We start from the raw sequence: 21,863 nt of genomic DNA, 5'->3' as shown, positions 1-21,863 counted from the left end.
TTTTTTTTTGTGGGGGGGGGGGTGTTTTTGTTTTTTTTTTTAGAAATTAACACAGTGTCTGCAGTATCAGTGCTGATGGATTTAGAACATCAGGTGTTGAGCAACTAAGCTACCTGTACTATAGTTTCTCATTAATTTAATTCTGTTATTTTGCTTGCTTGCAGTGCTGAGGCAGGGACTAGCGTTTAGTCCTGTTTATCGGTTTTCCTTGTCTGATGGCACTATCGTTTCTGCCCAAACGAAGAGCAAGCTCATCCGTTCTCAGACGACTAGTGAACCTCAGCTTGTAATCTCCTTGCATATGCTTCACAGGTAATCCTCACTGGTTTATTACATCCACACTCTGTAGAGAGACAAGGAAAGTAAAAAGTTGCCAAAGCAAATAGATTGTTTAAGGCTGACAGACGTTCAGTTGACCTAGAACTGATAGCATGAAAACAAAGTAAGTTTTTGAATTCAATGCTTACAGCAGGAAAAGACTGTAAGATTATTTCAGGATTTACAAATGGATTTTCACATCAAGATCTTCCATTAAACATACAAAAATTTCCTTTAATCTCATGTTCTTAATTTCAGTATTTTAATTTCCTGTATTTTGCATAGTAGACACAAAAAACTTTCCAGATGTAATTAAATCTAGAAAAATGTGAAGGATTAAACTCCTGTAGTTCACAGTCAGTCATATGTTGGGCCTGGGTCTTCTTTAAAGAATATGTTATGGTTATTAGAACTGCATTTTAGACAAACTGCGTACTTTAACACCTTGTCTCTCTTCATTCCTTGTCTTTTCTGGTGCTTGGAGTAGTGGCTTTCGTATGTCCAATCCTGAGAAATGCCACCACTATTAGTTTTTAAGAGAAAAGGCACAGGCAATTCTATGTTAAAATCAAGGATAAGTAATCATTGACCTCAGAACTTCAAAGTCAAGTTTGAATTAAGTCATTGCATGTCCTGGTATACTTGTGTCAGATTTTGTTTCAGGTTTTATTTGCTGATTATAATTACAATACTGTTTCCCTGTATCCACAGTATCACTTATTTTAAGAGGAAGAAAACAGCTCTAAACATAATTAAAACTGAAACCATTTTACAGAGATCGTAGATTGGGAAACTGACCTACCAAAAGCTGTCTGAAATTTGTTTTCTTTGGATTGCTGAACATACTTGGTATTTCATGAAGTGCTAAACTTTAAATCGAAAAAAGCACCATTAAGTTAAAAATGGTACTTGCAAATATTCTTGCTTTTTTTCTTAGCAGAACACTGATACTATTGTGTTTGTAATAAGGTTTTGAAAATCCACCTCTCTTTTTATAGTTAATGTCATTCACCTTTGCCTTTATACCTAAGGTAACAAATACAGAGTAACAAGCTTCGCCACTCTGTGTGCTTCAGTTCTTTCACTTCTAATGCTTTAGCAAAATGTGAAGATTTATCTGCACTTATCCTGTGCAAGTAGGAATGGTTTTCGTCTCATCAAAAATATATACTAGGAATGTTCCATTAGTATTTGTTTTTGAAAGTCCAGAGTTGATTTGATTTTTCTCAGAACCTAATTTTTTTCTTCCTAATCTACTTGACTATGTCTCTTTTATAGCTTTTAGCATTTGGAATATGTCTGATTTTTCTGATTTAAGTTTTAGCACAGAAGTAAAAAGTATATTGCATCCTCCCATAAACTAATTAAAATCTACTGAGGAAAAAAGAAGTGATCTCCAGGTGCTCTCACAAGAGCTTTTTCTCTGTGTGTGTGTCTCTTCTGTTTCCTCTGTCTTATAGCCTAAATCTCTAAAATACGAGTTTCAGCTCCGATGTGTGTGGGTTTTTTCTTTCTTCTCTTTTCCTAAACACCCATGCAGGACTGGATTGCTAACAGACTGTTCCCATTCTGAAGTAGTATCCAGTAGTTCTCTTGGCTCACATGCTTTTTTGGAGCAGTATCGAAATACTCTGGCAGTGTAGAAATGCGACTTTTTCAACTTTCCTTTCACTTATGAACTTGGTGGGCAAATAGCCCACTCTGGGCTTGTGGTGGGGCTAACTAATAGAAATTCAAACCTCCAGCAAACAGCTGTCCACAGCTGTCTCGTAAAACATGTATTTGTTTGGGTCATATGTTTCAGATGAGGTTTCTCTCAGTTCTAGATTAGGGAAAAGATATACATTAAAGGGAGAGAGTCTGAAATTGTAACCTATCTGCATTTCTAATGACTGTCATTTAAATGAAGTATAATTTTGTTTTTCCTCTCTTCCACTGATTTGTTAATGAGGTACTGAAAAACCATACTGTTAATGTGCAGCCATGTTGGGAGTTACATTTCACTTTTGTCAAATTGTCAATTTGTTTTTAATTGTAGGTTTGTTGTGTTATTTTAAAGCGAGGTTTGGGGTTTTGCTTCTTTTTCTGTAATGTAATTGCAAGTTGGCCGCTGTCATTTTAGCTAATGGGTTGTTTTTCTTCCCCTTGCCACATAGAGAGCAGAACGTCTGTGGAATGAATCAGGATTTGACTGGACAAGGAATGGGGAAGATATTGAACCCAATTAGCTCCAGCAGCCCTGCCCATCAGGCCATGTGCAGTGGGAACCCAGGTCAGGATATGACCATCAGTAGCAATATAAATTTTGCCATAAATGGCCCAAAGGAACAAATGGGCATGCCAGCGGGCAGGTTTGGTGGTTCAGGGGGAATGAACCATGTGTCAAGCATACAAGCATCCACTGCTCAGGGTAGTAACTATGCACTAAAAATGAATAGCCCCTCACAAAGCAGCCCCGGCATGAACCCAGGGCAGCCAAACTCTATGCTTTCCCCAAGGCATCGTGTGAGCCCTGGAGTGGCAGGAAGTCCCCGCATCCCACCCAGTCAGTTCTCCCCTGCAGGAAGCTTGCATTCGCCCGTGGGAGTCTGCAGCAGCACAGGAAATAGCCATAACTACACCAACAGTTCCCTGAACGCACTTCAGGCCCTCAGCGAGGGCCACGGCGTTTCTCTAGGATCGTCGTTGGCTTCACCTGACCTAAAAATGGGAAATTTACAAAATTCCCCTGTGAACATGAATCCTCCCCAGCTAAGCAAGATGGGAAGTCTGGACTCTAAAGACTGCTTTGGACTATACGGGGAGCAATCGGAAGGTACAACTGGACAAGCAGAGAGCAGCTGCCATTCAGGGGAACAGAAAGATAACAGCGATAGCAACATGCCACCGGTTGTCAGTGGCGAGAGACCTGATGGACAGAATAAACTACACGATGGAAAAAGCCAGACAAAGCTCTTACAATTGCTGACCACCAAATCGGATCAGATGGAGCCTTCGCCTTTGTCCAGTACCATGGGAGACGTTAGCAAGGACTCCACGGGAGGGTTGCCTGGGTCTGGTTCGGCACATGGAACCTCGCTCAAGGAGAAGCATAAAATTTTGCACAGACTATTGCAGGACAGTAGTTCTCCTGTAGATTTGGCCAAGCTCACAGCAGAGGCCACAGGCAAAGAACTGAACCAGGAGTCCAGTAGCACAGGTCCTGGTTCGGAGGTGACTGTGAAACAGGAGCCAGCGAGTCCTAAGAAGAATAATAATGCACTACTTCGCTACTTGCTAGATAAAGATGATACTAAAGATATTGGTTTACCAGACATACCCCCAAAACTGGAGCGGTTGGACAGTAAGACAGACCCTTCCGGTAGCACAAAGTTAATAGCTATGAGGACGGAAAAAGAAGAGATAAACTTTGAGCCTAACGAACAGGTAAGCAAATCTTTGCATTACGTGTGAATGAGATTGCCTTCTTAATTTTTTCCAGATTCCCTCTAGGAGTAATTTCTTGACACGTCAAGAGGCTGTTACTTGTCTTTTGAAATCCAGTCCTCACTCAATTTTCCAGCTGGTGTTACTAAGTTGTGATCATCACTCTCCCTAAAAGAACAGACTCTGCCTGGGAGGAGATGGGTGACACAGGGACTGAATGCTGGGGAACCTTTCCCAGATGGTAGTCAGACGAAGAGAAAATACTTGTAACTGTTGGTTAATGCTGACTTACTGACAGCTTTTCGCATAGGCTGTTGTTGAACTGCTGTGGGCTAGATGGGCTCTTGACCGAGCCCAGCATAGCAACTACACTTCTCCCATGTAAAGCAGGTTCATGCTCAAGGACAGGAGTTGTTTGAAAGGACTGATACAAACTTTGCATTTTACTGATCTTTGTGCTATACTTGATCTGCAAATTCAAATCAAGGCAAATAGACTTCCCTTGTTTCTGTGCCAGTTAGGGGGGTTTTGTTGTTGGGTTTTTTTTTTACTTAAAAAGTTTTATATTCAATCCCAAGTTCCCGTGCATGATTAATTGTTCAGTGCGGAGATCATGTCTCCCTGTGCAAGGTTATCTGCATTGAATTTTGCATTCAGAATTTCTTTGCATTCTGTGCATGATTGCTTGTTGCTCTGCTGCCCAACATACTAATAAACTGTATGTTGTTAGGACCTGTGCTAAAAAGTGTTATTTCACTGGCCTTCACGCAGAATTCACTTTCAAAAAGCACCAGGTTCACATCACCCAGAATGCTCCAGTTTTCAGAGCTTTGCAAGAAAAAGGGATGCAGCAAAAGCAATTTGCTGCTTCAATATTACTGTTTATTTTATTTATAAAATGGGTAATTACAATATCAATTTTAGTATAAGGCATTTTCTGGGGAGTTTATAACTAGCTGGAGTTAATGATCCTTAGCTTTGTCCTACACTATCAACTCTCCCAGCTGGTCATTGATCCCTAAGCACTGCCCTGTGCATGAAGCCTTAGTCTGTAAATCATGATCAGATCATACACTGCAAATGTTCATGACTGTCATTCACAGCCATATCCTTCACTTTTAAAATACTGTGTATTTTTAATGTGCGGACTGGGTTTGAGCTGGTTTATTTTTGTGAATCTATTGTATTTTTATTATTGTGTGTATATAAATATGTCCTTTTTTATATTTTCTGTATTGTATTTTAAGGCTGAGGAGGGAGAGACAACATTTTCTTAGCCCTAAGTCACAGCATTGGATTTTTTTTTTTTACTTTGGCAGTCTCTAACCAGACAGTTCTTTCAACAGTGGTTATAACCACAAAATGTAGAGGCCAAACGTGCCACTAGAGTGTGGACACAGCATTGTTAAAATCTCAGTTATCCAAGCGTCTCCTAAGGTTACTTCACTTCTTGTGTTTCAACAGAATTTGACAGCTATTGCCATTATGTAGAAGCAATTGTGGTTTTTCAATCCTTCCCATACTTTAAGGGGAAACTGAGCCAAATGACACTAATTTCTACAGGGATAAATCCTCAAGCCTGGATGTCAGTTTAGTTCTGAATACAACTACTATTTTGTAGTGCCTGTAGAGGGAGGGCTTAGATTCTCTGTGAAAACTTATGCTTTGGTAGGCTAGAAAATCAGATATCAAGAAACTCACAGCTAAACTGGCAAGAATAAACTATTGTAAAAATATCTAATAGATTTAAATTCCTAGTTCAGATCCGACACATTGAAGTCAATACTGGATTGAAGGCAGAGATCCTTCAGTCCTCAGTATTTGATACCGGACAAGAATGTAGAATTTGGTAATGGCCAAAAAAGTTATTTCTTTCTAAGCAGATTAAAATCATGGTCTTCAGATGGTTTACTCCCCAAGAATTAGATTTCTAAAAGAAGTAATATTTCCTCTTTCATGATCTCTGTGGGGTAGACAAGAAGCAGCTTAGCTTGTGAACCCATTCGCAAAGAGCAGGCTTTGTCCCCGCTGGGAGTTAGCTGTCCAGTCCAAGGTAGTCCTATGAGCTCCTTTCATCGTTGACGGAAAAAGAGGAAAATATTCCAGGACTTTTAAAATCTTATCCTAATGTATATCTAAAATAGGGAAGGTAAGCTGCTTTCTAGTGATGTTCGCATTGACTAATGGTAGCCTAGATGGCTATTTTAAACTAGCCGCCTGACTTTTTCATGACTGAAGATAGGCAAGTTGCATCTCACCCTAAATGTAAACATGTAACTATAAGACTGACTTTAAAGAAAGAGACTTCAGTGTCTACAAGCATTGCCAACCTCAAGCATTTGAAGATCAGGTCCCCGATATTACAAACTTTGTAAAGTGAATAGTGTATTCATTTTTTATTTTTAGACTTCGTGTTTCTGAGGTCAGGGGAGGGATTTGAGGGGATTGGAGTATGGACTATGGATGTATTGCCTTTTCTTAAAATTTGAAGACAGAGATTATCTCCCACGAGAGAGGGAAGCGGGGTACAGGAAGGTCCAGGAGTTGGGGCTGTTCAGAAAACCACGAAGCAGTGCAGGAGTCATGACAAAGTGGTAAGGGCTGAAGTGCTGGGGCTTCCTCAGCGCCGAGGTAAGGGGAAGGCAATCCCGCAGCTGTGATGGAAGGCTGCTGGATAATGACAGAAGGGCTTTTTGTTGCTCCCGTTGGTTGTAAATAGAGTTTTAAAACCTACTTAAAATGCAGTGAAACCTGGAGCTGAATAAACAGGAGAAGTCCAGTGTGGAGTAGGAGAGGAAATGGTGGGGAATATAAAATAATGTAAGCATTTATCTAGCTGAAGGCCAGGCCTTTAAACAAATAACCACTTTACCCCAATTATAAAATCACTGAAAATATTTAGCATCAAAAATCTTCAGCTTTGGAAGACGGTCTCCCACAGGAAGTGCTCATTGCCTAAATTTAGATCAAAGCTGGAACTATTTAGTACAAGACTAGAACACAGATTCTTGTGCTAAATTCTTCCATCCTCCTGCGTCCCCCCCTTCTTCCTCCCGTATGTAAAAATTAGCCATGTGCTTGTGTTACCTATTTTACAGGTTTATTTAAAACTTCTCCTCCCCGAGGAATGTTGTATTTTTAAGTAATTAGTCACTCAAGTGTGCAGTTTCTCTGGAAACTGCAGCGGAATGGCAGTGGGATGGCCTCTGCAAGGGGGATCGGGGTGTTGGGAGGCAGCAGAGCCGTTACGTTTTCTCCTTTTACTTTTGGTGTGACTTTCTGAGCAGGAAATGCTTTGAAGTGCACCACTGTACTAAAAATAGCAGTCTTCTAGGTAGTGTGTTTAAACATACACTTCTGCAGAGAGCAGCAACTGACAGGAAGCCTTTCTCAAATGGCAGAGATTATTTCCAGTGCCGCCATACCTGTTTCCCTTCCTTGGTGGGATGATAGTTATCAGGCTCTATTAGGCTGATTGCTATTCCAGTTAAGGCAGCTGTGGGGGAGAGGATGAAAGAGAGACCTACTGGGGAGGCTCAGCGGAGCTTTTCCTACAGCACCAACAGTGGTGCTATCAAGCACCGAAAGTGAGTGCTCGTTATTGTTCTCCACTATTAAAAAGGGAAGGCAGTGGAAACACAAGTCCTGATTTGCTACAGGTTTGTTTTATAGGGCATCCCTCAGCAGTAAGCCTACAATTCCCTGCTGGCCCACCAGCTACTGTGGAGCTGCCGTGGTGGGACTTCATCCCACACCCTCCTTCCCTGAGCCCCACTGCTTGCGCTGTCTCTCAAAAAAACCCTCATCGTGCTTCTGGCTGCAGCCAGCACACACTGCTGCTGGTTGGGAGCAGCCCGTGTAGTGGTCAGCAGATGGTCAAATCTGACAAGACCTGGCTAACAGCTTGGGGGAAGGAGAGTGAAAGCATAGGGGGACGTCAGAGAAACGTCATGCACTGAACAATGTCAGGTATTGCCTTGCTAAAGAAACATTTTTAGCCATACTGTTTTGTACTGCAACACTCTTCTGTAAAATTGGGTGTGGATTATTATATTCATATTAAAGATGAAGAAACTAAGATGTAGAAATTTGAAGTGGCTTATTCTCTGAGAAAGCACTTGGCATAGTGCAGAGTAAAAGCCTTATCTCTGTAAGTGTACTCTCTTCTTTTTTAGCCAGCAGACAATATAGACAACCTGTGTGCCTGACAGGGACTTTGCAATGCCACAGTCTCCAGCAGTGATGTTCCAGAAATCATCTTAAGCATGTACCTTTTTGTCCTAAAATCAGAAACTGTTCTGGTGTTCCTCACACACTTTGTCAACTCTGCTGTCCTTTTGCTTTATGTGGAAGCCAGTATCTTCCCAATACTAAATTATTTTCTTTACACATGACCCTCATCTTCCAAAAACCTATTGCTTGATGTCCAGAATCCATTAAAGTCATGAAGGACATTGGTTTCTTACTGAAATTCTACCAAAACCTTAGAATGGGGGTTCCATTTTCTGAATGTCTTTCAACTAGAGTTCTGTTTCCAGAAGTTAGTAGTAGATTAGCTTGATAATGTAATGGGATTTCTATCCAATTGTTTGTTTAATGCAGTTACCAGGGAGAAAAAGACTATAGTGATTCCACTTCTAATTTACTTTTTTCTTCTTTTCATAATCCTTTAATTTATGGCCAGTTTGGAGCAGGGATTTGGTTGTGTTTACCTTTTATGGTCAAATGTTTTGCCCATGCTAATGAGCTAACTTGGGATTTATATACGGCAGGTATAGTTTCAAGTTGTGCCTCCACCAAAAGACATCCTGTTGTAAGGAAAAAGGCCCAGATACCTCTGTCATATGTTTGTCATAAAGGAAATGTATACATGTATGAAGTTTGGAATACAGGGTCTCAGTGCAAGCCATGGGCATTGCCCGTGGTGGAAAAGAGATCTCCAGAGAGTTTAGGATCTTATCCAGTCCTTTACAATCCATGGAAGTTAGACTTTGACATAGAAACTTTTGTAAGCCAAACTTCATGTTGGGGTGTAACTGCCTTTCATTAAGCAATTAACACTTTAATCTACCTTTCTCTACATGATGGTGATAAGTACTTTGAAAATAGGTACTTTTTCAAGTGCAAAAGTATTTCTAAACACAATTTGTCTTATGTTTTCTGGCACTTAGTGTCCCAGTTCTACGGAGATTGTTGTAATCGCATTGCTTAGAGATAGTGGAAATATGTGCACGAGAACTTTCTTGTGATGCTTAGCACTTTGTCAGGCATATTTTTTTTTTAATTCATGACAAATAATTGTTTTACAGGGAGGTTAGGGTGTGCTTTTTATTTACATAAAGTTCAGTTTAGACCATTAACAAAATAAATATAAAATATAAATACAAGAAAAATCCCATGAAACTAACCAAGTAAATATTTTAATGCTAGTTTCTGCGCATATAGTGCCGTTTGAGGGTGAGTCTGGAAAGACTTAGGCTAACGTCATAGCTTGGTATTAATCTAAATCTATTTTGGAGCTTTTGCAGCAGTTGAGAACCCTCATGTCATCAAAAAATAAAGATCAAATATTTGATATTGATTATGCTAAGCAAAAAAAGGAAGGTTATGTATTTGTGTTGTTATAATACATCTGTTGTTTTTGGCCTTTCTTTGCCGCTTCCTGAGAGGAATTAAAAGCATCCTGGGGAGTGCAGTTTTCTGACACATTTGGATCAATATGTTCTTCTGTGGCTTTGTTTTGGGTTTGGTTATTTTTTTACATCTGATGTTTAAACAAAGAATTGCAGTAGCCAGAATGTTAAAAAAAAGAAAAAAAGACACAAAGTCCTGCACAAAACCAAACAAAAAAACCCCCTGTAACATATAAAACTTCCCTTCACTGTTATCTCAAATATGTTTAATGAAGGCCATATGTCTTAATTCCCCCAAAGAGTACTGAATCATCCCTCTGTAATTTATGATACTCTACATCAGTCTCCTCTACCGGCTCTTGCAGTCTTCTTGTACCAGATCTCCCAGTGCTCAAAACGCGGCTCCTAGAAACATCGCTCACAACTGTCTCTTGCAGTGCCTTTTTGAATCTGCTTATCACCTGTCCGCACAATGATTTAGGCTTCCTATAATCACATTTGATTTCTCCTGGCTCTACCTTTTCTGTGGGTGTGCTGTGTCCACCCAGCTGCTTGTGAGTGCCTTGAAGGCAGCAAGTCAGCAGCGGGATTTCTCAAGAGGAGGTAATGTCGGACCAACCTGTTTTCCTTCTGCAAGAGGGTAGTGGGCTTTTTGGCATAAGGGAAGCAGCGTGTGCCATGCGTCTTGGTTTGAGTAAGGCTCTTTGGCACTCTTACACGTCGCATTTTCGTAAGCAGATTAGAATGCATGGTCAAGACGAAACTGCTGTGAGTGGGTAGGAAGCTGTTTGGAAATCCTTACACACAAAGTAGTTATTTAAGGATTCACTGCCAAAATGGAGGTGCTGCAGGAGCTCGTACAGCATCTAGAGCTGCTCAGTGTTTTAGTTAACTTAAATGACCCAATGAAAGAATAGAGCGTACGCTTGGTAAAGCTGCGTGTGACACTTGAATGTCTGCAAATACACTGGCGGACAGAATTCAAATGCAGCTGCAACCAGGAAATAGGGAGGAGAAATCTTAGGAGAACATTCAGGATGAACAAATGTTATTTATTGTAATTAGTCAAGAATAATGACTTTAAAAAAAAAGGAGGGAGCAACTAGCTAGATAGGACTTTTCTAGAGCTGTGTCTAGGGATCGCAGTGAGCACAAGATGAGTGAGAGTCAGTAATGTCATGTAATTAAAAAAATCACAGGCTTTTCTGGAATATGCCATCAGAGTGTACTATGTGTAGAGTAAATTTTCTGCTTTATTCAGCAGTTGTAAGGCTTCATCTTAAGTCCTGGCATCTGAAGTTCTGGACATGGCACTTCACAAAGGTGTGGATCAACTGAAGACAGTCCACAGGAGCAGCAAGAGTAATGAGAGGTCTAGAAAACAGGTTATATGCTGAAGAAAATTCCACAAGTTGAGATTGCTTATTAACTTCAGCTTAAAAACAAAAAAGGCACATGTTTTCAAATACAGAAAGGGTTAGAAAAAGAAAGGGCAACACAATTTGTTCCCCAGATTCAAAATACAACGGGAAGGAAGGGCCTAAATTTCAGTGAGGGAGATTTTGCATTGACACTGAGGAAAAAAACTCAAATAGGAAGGATGGCAGAGTGCTGAAACCAATTCCCTGGGGAAGCTGTGGATTTTCTGTTAGTGGATGTCTTTAACAAGAGGCTATATGAACTTCTGTAGGGAATGGCATACGCTGATTTTGCCTCGAGGCTTTACATTCCTTCCAGTCTTCTGATTCTGTGATTTCCTGCCATTTTGCCAATAACACCAGCCTCCAGATCACCCACATGCTGCCTTTTAACGGAGTAAACTCCTTCCTCTTTTGCACTATGCATTCCAATCTGTAAGACTAGGAGGTGATGTGGAAGGAGTAAAGAGTAATACCGTGTTTATCTGCAGTCAGTCATCCAAAAAAGGTATGTAGAGATGTAACCTCGAGGCATCTTAGCTCCCTTTCAGTAAAATAGCTGGGCTTCCCAGGAGCAGGTGAGCTGTGGCAGCAGGAGGTTAGTACAGACTAATGTGCAGTGCTTCCTAGCTAGGCTGCGAGAGCCTCGGTAGGTAGTTTAAAGCCATCTCAAGTATTTCTACATTATCCTGTGATCTGCGGTGTAAGCTTGCGCTCAATAAGTAACAAGTTCACGATGTGGCAGTAGGACAAAAAAAAAAAGAACAGGAAGAATTGTGTTTCAGTTGTGTGCGTGTTTGTGGTGTTATTTCTCGGTTCCCCATCCTTCACAGCTGGCTGCTCACTCTCTGCCTCTCTGCCGTCATTGCACATTTCCTAATGAAGGCGCTGATTTTGAGTAGGTTTTTGTTATAAATACTGTCATGAAATGTTTCCTGTGCAACTTGGTGGTAGCTGAGACTGGACTCCCTGTTGGTAATTATTACCCAAAAGAATTTTGCCCTATTTACAGGTTTAGGAGTGGAGAATATACTTGTAATAATTTCCAAATTTCAGTCAGAAAAAAAATTTAATTCTGAGGTTTATAGACAGACCAAAAAAAAAAATACTGGTGAAAATCAACATTTGCAAGGAAAACATGCAGGTCAGTATTTGTGTTAGTATAGGATGAACTTAATTTTTTCCCCATCTTTGTTTCATGGTAAGTTTCTTACTGAATTGAATGTAACTAGATTTCTCCTTTTTTTCCTTAGTGTAGAGAAGTTATTTTCACTGATTTGGGAAGTTGTGAGCAAAATATATTCCTAAATCTAGTAACTAGTTGACAGGTTTTAATTTATAGAACTTCACTGAAATGTGTATTTCTTGCCAGTTAACTTTATATAGAGTTATTCAGTGCTAAGTTTTTGAATGTAACAAAGAAAATGCATATGGGGAATTGTTTTAGCCATGAAGCAACTTTTCCATCATATGCTTTTAATCAAGTCATAAAGAGACTAGAAATATGACTGTGCTGAAAGGAATATTGGTTATACCTACATAAACCCCCATCTTCATCACTGTTGGATCTCTTCCCCTGCTAAATTATCCCTGCTGTCTGCACCGGTCACAGCATGCACAGGGAAGATCTCCCCTTTGCCCGAGGTACAGATCGTGTGGCTGTTTGTACGTCCCAATGCCGGGGTTTTGAAGGGGTGCCAGTGCCACACCGGGCTGCCTAAACGCGATGCAGACGAGCCCTGGGAAGCCTACACAGTGCCTTTTCGACAGCTTTGTGAGCTTCCTTACATAGGGCTTCATGCAGGAAGCATCCCAAGCCAGTGCAGGCGTAACAGTTGCGGGCTGCCTGGCTCGGCGCGAGCAGGACGCCGACAGCCGGCGAGCAGTGAAGTGTACTGTGGGTTTGTGTTTTTTTTTATTGCAGCCAGGCAGTGAATTGGATAACTTGGAGGAGATTCTGGATGACCTGCAGAACAGCCAGTTACCGCAGCTTTTCCCAGATAGCCGCCCAGGCGCGCCAGCGGGCTCGGTCGACAAGCAAGCCATCATCAATGACCTCATGCAGCTCACCAGTGACAACAGCCCCGGCGCGGCTGTGGCCACCCAGAAACCAGCAATGAGGATTTCACAGAGCAGTGAGTCCACCTTCCACACGCGTGTAGGCAAAGCTTGCGAACCCCCAAAGCGGCGATCGTGGTGCCCCTGGGTTTGGCTGGGGAGGAACCGGGCAGCTCCTCGTCCTGGTCTGGTCTTACGTGATGACATAGCGCCATCTGCGGTCGTCCCATTTTGAAAGACATGTGGCGGTTATGTCTAACTCACTCAGCACCCTGGAAGTCCGTGCCCTCTGACAAGTTTTAAGGGGTACCCTCAAAACAAATGAAATGTCCCCTGCTGTGGTTATAGGTGATGCTGCTGTTGCGGGGGCTTTGGCACGGAGGGCACATGCATTTTGTTCCGATGCAGATCGCTCCTTTCCAGCAGCTCTTTCAGTAAAAGGGACAACAGAGGCTTTTCTAAGCGTGAAGGAGAGTCATCTTCTAAAACCACAAGATTAATAGAAAGATGTATGATTAAGAGGAATGCCCAAGTTTCATTTGAAATTGTGGCTTTTAATTGAGTCACTTCCAGCTGACAGTGTTCCTTAACTTTATTAATTAACTTACAATTCAGCATTGAAATGTTGGTCTACCACCATAGAATAGTGGAAAGCGAGCAAGACAGAAGACTTATCAGCTACGAATGTTGAACAAAATAGCATAAAAAGCCACTGCTTCATTTTTTTCTCCTGTGTGCTAGGATGGCAGCATCTGTTTACTTCCTTAAATTACTCTGGAGGTTTTTTTTATAAAACATAGGGCTTAGATAATATTTTTAGCCATTCTGATGATATTAAAATAACACCGTGCCACTTTCAAGTGAACTCAGATTACTACTTAGAAATGTTTAAATAAATATTAATACTACTATTAATAATAAATATTAATGTTTAAATTAATATTAAAACCACTACAGATCCTTAAATTATCATTTGTTATCAGTGTTGCTCAGAGAAAGATGCATGGATTGAATGTACTCATTTTTGTAAGTATGGGGGTATTAGCAGCAGCAGCAGCACGTAAGTCAGAAAGAAATCTCTGTGCATCTGAAATCTTTAGCATATTCTTTCTGAAGCAAGGTCTGCTGGTTCCTTCCACTGTAGCCTTTTGGCTTTCCAGAGTTAACCTGGCTTTAAATCTGCTTTCAAAGCTACCGGCAATACAGTAACAGTATGATTGTAAATGAGAGTGTCTTGGTGGTTAGCAGCAGTTCTGTAAAAGCAGCATCCTGTTTCCCATGTAAATTAAAACCCTAAAACTTTTTCCCCCAGCTCAGTCTTGTGTCTGTGCCTGATTCCCTTAGGGAACTTCAGCCTTGTTTTCGGTAGAAGAGCATACAGAAAACAGGTGCACAGAAATAGTGAGTGGCTTCTCATATGGTCATTCTCATACACAGAAGTAATGTAGAATGAATGTCAAATCATAGACAATTCCAAAAGAGGTTTGGGATTTTAAATTTTTTTTTCTGAAGAAATAATCAGCTTTCATTTTACAGGTTTTACATGAAAATGCTTAAAATATTTTTATCTGTTTAAAAAAAAAAAAAAAAAGACTTGAAAGCTGCTAGATTTGCCAAATTGCTAGAATTTGTTGCATGGGGGACAGGGAGCCTCCTTCAGTCCCATCCTAACCAAGAATAGAATATGTGATCTGAGCACCACCACATCTCATCAACTGTGTTGTTATTTTGTGCTGCATTTCCAGCTTTCCTTTTTGTAGGATCAGTGGGTGCTGCCAAAGCTACCCATATAATAACTTACTCATCTATGTGATTTTTCAAACTTCTGGGGCAAACTCTTCTGAAACTGTCACTGAAGTTCGGTTTTGGTTCAATCCTTAGACTTTATGATGCCCCCAAGCTTGGGAAGGTTATTTTTGTCTCATAAGTAAGTTTTGTTTGCTTGTTTGAACAGACAGTCAAGACAAAATTTCGATCTCATGGTTAGGAATTCGGTGTATGTGATGTGATGTATTTCCTATACACGCATATAAGCAAATTCACGTGGCAGAGAACTTATATTGAAAAAATAAATAAATACAATGAGTTTCTGTAGTCTGATTTTATAAAATAAGAAGAAAAGTCAGAGACCTTTGTAATAAGATGTTTCTGTACTTTTTAAAAAGCTTAATAAACCTCATCTAAGTTCTCAAATTCAAAAGTATCACTACTTTGATATAAAATAAGAAAGAAGTTCTTTAACTTCTTTGTAAGGTGGTGAATGTGAAAACGCAGAAGTCGCTTTAAGGATGCCGTTACATCAAGAGACTTTCCTAGGGGAAGCTGTCAGGAAGTATTGCAAATAATAATTTCACAAAAGTGGATAATTTATTTGTATGTATTTTGTTGGTATGATTGGAAATGGAATCATAGGCACAAGGTCAGTGTTTGATTCATGTTTGAGAACTAGTTGTGCATATAGGGGATGCTTTCAGGCATTGGAACATTGCCCAAACACCAGCTGAGCCAAACGCTTGCTGGTCAAGGTCTCAAGCTCACTTTTCTGAGACAGTCTGCAGTTTTCTTTGCAGAGGCTGATTTTAAGAGCACAAAACACCTCAACAGAAGAAAATAGTTATATAAAGGTGACAGTAGTGATCAGGCATGGTTCTGTTTATCAGAATATTACGGTGTCACAGCTCTAATTCTGGACCGCTTATTTGTTGTTGCTGAATCATAGAAGAATTTATTTTATTAATGGAAAAAAAAGTAAAAAAAATTTAGGAGGGGGATGTAGAAATGGGGCTACAGGATCTGATAGAGACTCAATCTGTCCTTAATTTTGGTAACTTCTTCAGGGGCACAGCTTATGCTGGAAAACTTTCAAAATGGAGATAATTCCTAACAATCTGCCTCAAGATGACATCTGCATGCAATTACAGTCCTCCTAGGTATAAGATTAATTGGCAGTAGTATGCACATCACATAGTGGTATATTTTGCTGTAGTGACTCTCCTGTAAGTTAAATTGCATCATTTAAAGTTTTAAAAATACAAGTCATATCTGGTTTAGTGTCAGAATGTTCCATTTGGAAATTTACACTTAAAGTTTTAAAAATACAAGTCATATCTGTATGATATGTCAGAATGTTCCATTTGGAAATTTACATAAAAATGTCAAGAAGGGATGTTTCTCAGACACATATGGAGTGGGTAAATTATGCAGCATTAAATAGCTCAGCCCAAGAGCTTAAAGTGTATTTGGGTTCTTTTTTTTTTTTTTTTAACAAGTAAAGTTTCCATTCTTGTAACTTTGCTTTTTTTCTTTGCTCCTCCTGTCTAGCTTTTAATAACCCACGAGCAGGGCAACTGGGCAGGTTATTACCAAACCAGAATTTACCACTTGACATCACACTGCAGAACCCAACAGGTGCAGGAACTTTCCCACCCATCAGAACGAGTAGCCCCTATTCAGTGATACCTCAGCCGGGACTGATGGGCAGGAATGAAGGGATGATAGGAAGCCAAGGAACTTTAGGCAACAGTAGCACAGGTAAGATGACTTTCCATGTTTTTAAATATACAGACTATAGCATGTGTAACTTAATGTTGGGCTTATTACAAGTACAAAGCCTTATTACAAGGCTTTATTGTAAGTACTTTCCAAAAAGACTGGAAAAAATCATGTTTTATGGGCTGCTATGTATTGGCATATTTATTTTGGACTGCTGTTTCTGCATATTTTTAGTCCTGCTCTTTATGCACTGCTTTTCACCTACCTGAAAATTTCTAGATGAACACATTGTATTGGCAGTTAGAGTCTGTTCACATCAATGTTCCAGATTCAGCTGAGGCTTAGATAGGTAAAGATCCAATCTTTCTGCCTCAAAAAAGCAAATAAATGAACCACTTCTCTGTAGAGGTAGTTCTTTCAAAACAAAATTGTGGGCAATACTGTTGCCCTTATGATGTGTATCTCTACAGTCCTTGGTTTTGCCCTCGGTTAGCCTTTATTTATTAGCCTTAATTCTCATTTTAAATTAAAGAAATGCTAATGTTTTCATAATTTTCTGAAACATAAACCTTTTGGGGACCATCAGATGTTGCAGTGGTATAACCTCTTGTCATGGATGATGCATGATCTACGGTGCATTGATTTCTTCATGTTGCCCTAATATTGTACAAAGATACCGGGGGGGGGGCGTGTCACAAGAAAAGTCTGGCTGATTGTCTTATTTCAAGACTGTCCAAGTGTGCAACAACCGCTAAGAACTCTGAGTAAATAAATGGATATTGTAAGTCCTTTCAGCTGTCTATATTTACTGTCAAAATTTTATATTTAGTTTGCATCAGTATCACAAAAGACATGCTGCCAGACACTGAAAGATCCTATTTAAGCAGATTAGAGGTCAACTTGTAGTCTTTCAAGCGTCCTATTACTTTCATGTTCTGTATACATATTAGAGGATGTTATTCATCTTATGTATACAAGTTAGAGAGTATTATCTGTGTTCCTGCCATTTGCTCTAGCACATCACATATTTCAGCTGATAGAATATGTACACAAATAAAACAAAACTGAGGATGTAACACTGAAGCAAATTTTGTACAGCAGCTGAAACAATGACCCTCTTCAAAGGGTTTTCATCCTTGGTTATATATCACCAAGTAATTGAACTGATGAGTAATAATTATTTGTGTGGCTTTTAGTATTCATTTAAGGATGTTGCAAAATGCAACTGGAGAGACCAGTAGTCCAATCTGAAATCAGTGTTTTATCTGCTCGTTTGACTGTATAAAATTGAAGTGTATAAATACTATGAATGCATGTCTTCGGGTTTTGGGGGTTTTTGTGTTGGGGTTCGGTTGGGTTTTTTTGGCTACTGTCAGAGTGTAGTACTCTGTATATTCCAAGTGTAAATAAACTGTATCAGTTGTTTACAGTAGATGTAGGAGGACTTCCCCTAAAATAACGGTAATGAACTTTAGCATCTATCGGAAAGTTCCTGTGAGTAATTTCCCTGCACCATACATTGGTTTGAAATTATCTGGGTGAGCCTTGAAGCTAAGAAGGCTCTAGGTTCTGAATAAAAGCACTTGCCAAAAGATGTTTGCAGAATGCGAATTTAAATTTAATCCTTCTAAATTGTAAGTGTGTGTAGCAATAACATGTTGTTACTCAAGTCTTCATTCTCACTTAGCACTTGGAAAGTAAAGCACTGACACACACATCAGCAAACGTGATTCATTTCCTGAGGAAGGAAGTTAGGGCTATCCACACACCCTCGGCACCTGTTGCAGACTACACGTGGGAACATTTACTCTGAACAGCGTTTCGGAAATGATAAAAGGATCTTCCTCATGTAAAATGTATAATAATCTCCAGTCCCTTGACTAAGCAGCGTCAGGCATCATTCTGTAGCTTTGCACATCTGGGCAGCCAGTTGTGGTACAATGTGCTTTGAGTGAAACTACTGCATTTTCTTTGCTAAAAATGTAGCTCATCAGGCAGTTATAATGCTAAAGCTGTTCTGAATCATGTGCCGGCACCTAAGTCTGTTTGGCTCTTGTGCAGGAATGATCAGTGGCAATGCGCCTCGGCCTGCCATGGCATCTGGAGATTGGGGAAGCCAGGCTCCTGCTGTGAGGGTGACCTGCGCGCCCACAGCTAGTGCCATGAACAGGCCGGTGCAAGCAGGCATGATCCGCAACCCCACGGCCAGCATCCCCTTGAGACCCAGCAACCAGCCTGGCCCAAGGCAGATGCTTCCATCTCAGGTCATGAATATGGGTAAGTAAGGGCGTGTGTGGAGATGTGCTTTTTTGGCATATGCTCAATTGCCAAAGATGAGGGAGGAAAAAAACAAAAAAGAAAAAAAAGACTCACTTCAATTACGGATTTGATGAGAACTATATTCCACAGTGAAAGTTGCCTGAGGAAGTGGGAAGGAAGGTGTGTAAAACACTAACTTCTAACGCGTATATTGATATGAACTATTCCTGCTACTCTGTAGCTCCACAGTGGTGTGGCCAAAGAAAGAGTATATGAAGTTGCTCTTGTTTATTAATGACTCTGGGGGTTTTTAAGAGGAAATGCTGGGACCATTATCATTGTTCTTAGTCACTTTTAAAGCAAGTACATTATTATATTGACTCTATATGCTGTCTTTTTTTTATGCTTACCTTACTAATTTTTGCATCTGTGGTGTCGTATCGCCTGTTTTGTGGTTTTGAACCACTTTCAAGTTCTCATGTTGTTTTCTCAAATTTTAAAAGCAATTTTTAACAAAAAAATCATGGTGCTTTGAAGTATAATGTTACTGAATTCTTAATGTTTTTGTTTGCTTTTACTGTAACGAAGATAATTCAATGGAAAGAATTAACATGGAAGTAGATTCTTTTCACAAAAGTTATGTGGTTATTTTTCCTTGATTAGGGCCATCCGAATTGGAGATGAACATAGGAGGACCTCAGTATAGCCAACAGCAGGCACCTCCAAATCAGACTGCACCATGGCCAGACAGCATCTTGCCTATAGATCAGGCAACTTTTGGTAGTCAGAACAGGTGAGTCTTACTGTCGCATCAAAACATGGAGAGATTTTACAGGCCCGTATTGTATACGCCTCATGGAAAAAAAGCCCTATGTAAAATACTCACCAAACATATATCAATTTAATGCTTGTAGTATTTTATACTTGTGCAATGTATACATGTTCTAGTACTACTTATAAATGCTCTCTTTGCCATTTAATGTGTTGGAAGAATTGGAAGTTCTGTATCACAGTGAACGCTGCCAGTGCTTTAGGTAGTTGCACCATTTTCACCTCTTGAGCATTACAGATAATCTTTTATTATGATTCTGTCTGGTTTTGCTGGTTTTACTGTTAACAATTACACTTAACACTAAACGTGGAAAAATGCCAGAGCCTTTGTAGTTATAACATAGCTGTCTTTTCCTGCAATGGGGTGGCGTTTAAGTAGTGCAGGACATCGTTAATTTCTGTTTTGTTTGGGTTTTTTTAATTGACCTAAATTCTGTAAAAGGTGAGGAAGGAAAGATGAAGTGAAACAGAGGCTGCCTCTTCCCTGAAGCTAGCTCCTTCTCGGGTATCCAGAACCACAGTTTGATCACAAGTTATTAACTCATATGTAATATATTAACTTTGTTCATTATTAAGACACTTAAATAATACCGTAACTATGAAAAGCAATTTACACTTCCTTAAAAAGGCATGTCTTCTCCAAAAAGTTTGCAGCTTAAATTAGAGAAACTATATATATATGGAGTGTATAAGTGATACAGAATGGACAGATAAAGGAGAAATGTTGAAATATTTTGAATTGCATGAGTTGGGATATTTTTCAGTAGTAAATGGGAGGAGTGCTGAAAAGAAAATGAAGAGGAAGCAGTTGGGAAAAAGTGTGTTTGAAGAAAGATTAATCTTCTGACTACATTCTCTAAATTTTCATTATGAAAGGATGTCCAAAAAGATTATCTGTAAATTTAAGTGTGGTATTTTCTCTGTTACTTTTCTAACTTTTTCATGCTTTTCAATATGTTTCCTGATGCTAATTCTCTCCCAATCAGGGTGTCCATATGCCAAAAGCACTGTTTGCGTAACTTAATTATTCACTTAAAAAGTGACACCGTAAAACAAAATACAGGGCCATGTTTGGTCAGCAAGCCAGGCAGATAGTTCTTCCATTTTGTTACCTTTGCATTTCTCATAATTTCCTTGTAGCTGAAGACGGGGAAGAAAATTCCCATTGTGTTGCATCTGAAAGTAATCATATTTTGATCATTTACATCCAAACAGAGATGATGAATTGTTTGGTGCTGCCATTTCTTATTTTATTAACCCCTGGGATTTGTATTTTTATTATCTGGTTATCAACATGAGTATTAAATTCGAAAAAGTTAAATCATGAGTAAAAATAATTCTTTTAGAGAAAAATTAAACATTATCACTGTGGTATATAAAAGAAATGGGGAAAAAAACAAAGCAATTGTCATTGTTCAACATACAGAATTTGACAAAGGTTTTAAACTTTTTCTTACCATATGTATTCATGCCCATTTACAATTTGAGGGACGTGTTTTGGCTAGCCCCATCGATTATTTTTCCAGATGATAGATCCCTTCTTATAAGTAATTTTTAAAGTTTGCAGGCAATTTGATTCAAAGTTTTTTTTTTTTGCTCTTCCCGTTTTACTGATTTATAATTCCACCTGTGAGAGTTATAGAAACTTTCTCTGTTTCTGAGATTGATTAATACTTTGTGATGTTTTAAAGGTACATCATATATATCCTTATTTTTATTTTTTACAGTCCAGGATCTAATTAAAAAGAATATGTTTCTGTTAATTTTCCTGCTTGCCATCCTTTGGGTTTTTAGGTGTATAGCCTGACGATGCAGCTCTTTCCTTCTGCTTAGCTTTGACATAGAGATTAGACTTCCATGGCAACCATATATCTCATTATGGAAACTAAATACACAAACACGTTTCTTTTTTTTTCCAAACAGACCTCTAAAAAGGATTCACATATAGTGCTGTTTCCTGCTTCCATGTGTGACAGCTTTTGTTTTCTCTGAGCAATTATCTGGGATGAGATTCTGCCATGATGTGCATATAGTAGCTGCCCTTGCTTGCAGAATGCTTTGCTCTTTGTATTTTCTATTGTAGTCTTGTAGTATTGTGCATGAAGTAGGGCTTGTGTGTGAACTGCAAAACGAAAATATGTCATTTGGCTACAGATAAGGTGTTATTTCAGATTTAGTTTGTTTCTCGGTAAGTTTTGTCCTTTGGGTTTGGAATAAACCTTTATTCTGCTTTTGTAACTGTGAGTGTGCTCTGCATACAAATTCAGGGGTGAGGTAAGCAGGATTTATAGAGCCAGCACACTCTGCCTGACAGTATCCAAATTCTTGCTGACACCCTTCTGAGGCACATAACAAGTGCATAAACGGGTACCCAAGTGTGCAATTCCATAAGATGGGTTGAGCTGATGCAGTGTTTTGCTGCAAACAA

At 39.5% G+C, this 21,863-nt stretch overlaps 1 protein-coding gene across 1 annotated transcript in view; it reads left to right on the top strand.

The window, feature by feature from the left end:
• NCOA2 (nuclear receptor coactivator 2) overlaps nucleotides 1-21,863 on the top strand; it is a gene marked incomplete at its 3' end in the record, with an annotated part of 71,357 nt that overhangs the window by 34,197 nt on the left and 15,297 nt on the right. The window contains exons 8-13 of the mRNA XM_009584615.1: nucleotides 165-312; nucleotides 2,475-3,744; nucleotides 12,720-12,930; nucleotides 16,175-16,384; nucleotides 18,407-18,622; nucleotides 19,268-19,397. Of these exons, the coding sequence (XP_009582910.1) occupies nucleotides 165-312; nucleotides 2,475-3,744; nucleotides 12,720-12,930; nucleotides 16,175-16,384; nucleotides 18,407-18,622; nucleotides 19,268-19,397 (2,185 nt within the window). The remainder of the gene's footprint in view (nucleotides 1-164; nucleotides 313-2,474; nucleotides 3,745-12,719; nucleotides 12,931-16,174; nucleotides 16,385-18,406; nucleotides 18,623-19,267; nucleotides 19,398-21,863) is intronic.

The sequence above is a fragment of the Fulmarus glacialis genome, unplaced genomic scaffold (assembly GCF_000690835.1).
Source record: "Fulmarus glacialis isolate BGI_N327 unplaced genomic scaffold, ASM69083v1 scaffold13709, whole genome shotgun sequence".
Classification (NCBI taxonomy): domain Eukaryota; kingdom Metazoa; phylum Chordata; class Aves; order Procellariiformes; family Procellariidae; genus Fulmarus; species Fulmarus glacialis.
Note: the sequence above shows the minus strand (reverse complement) of the source record. Positions and strands in the feature narration are given on the sequence as shown.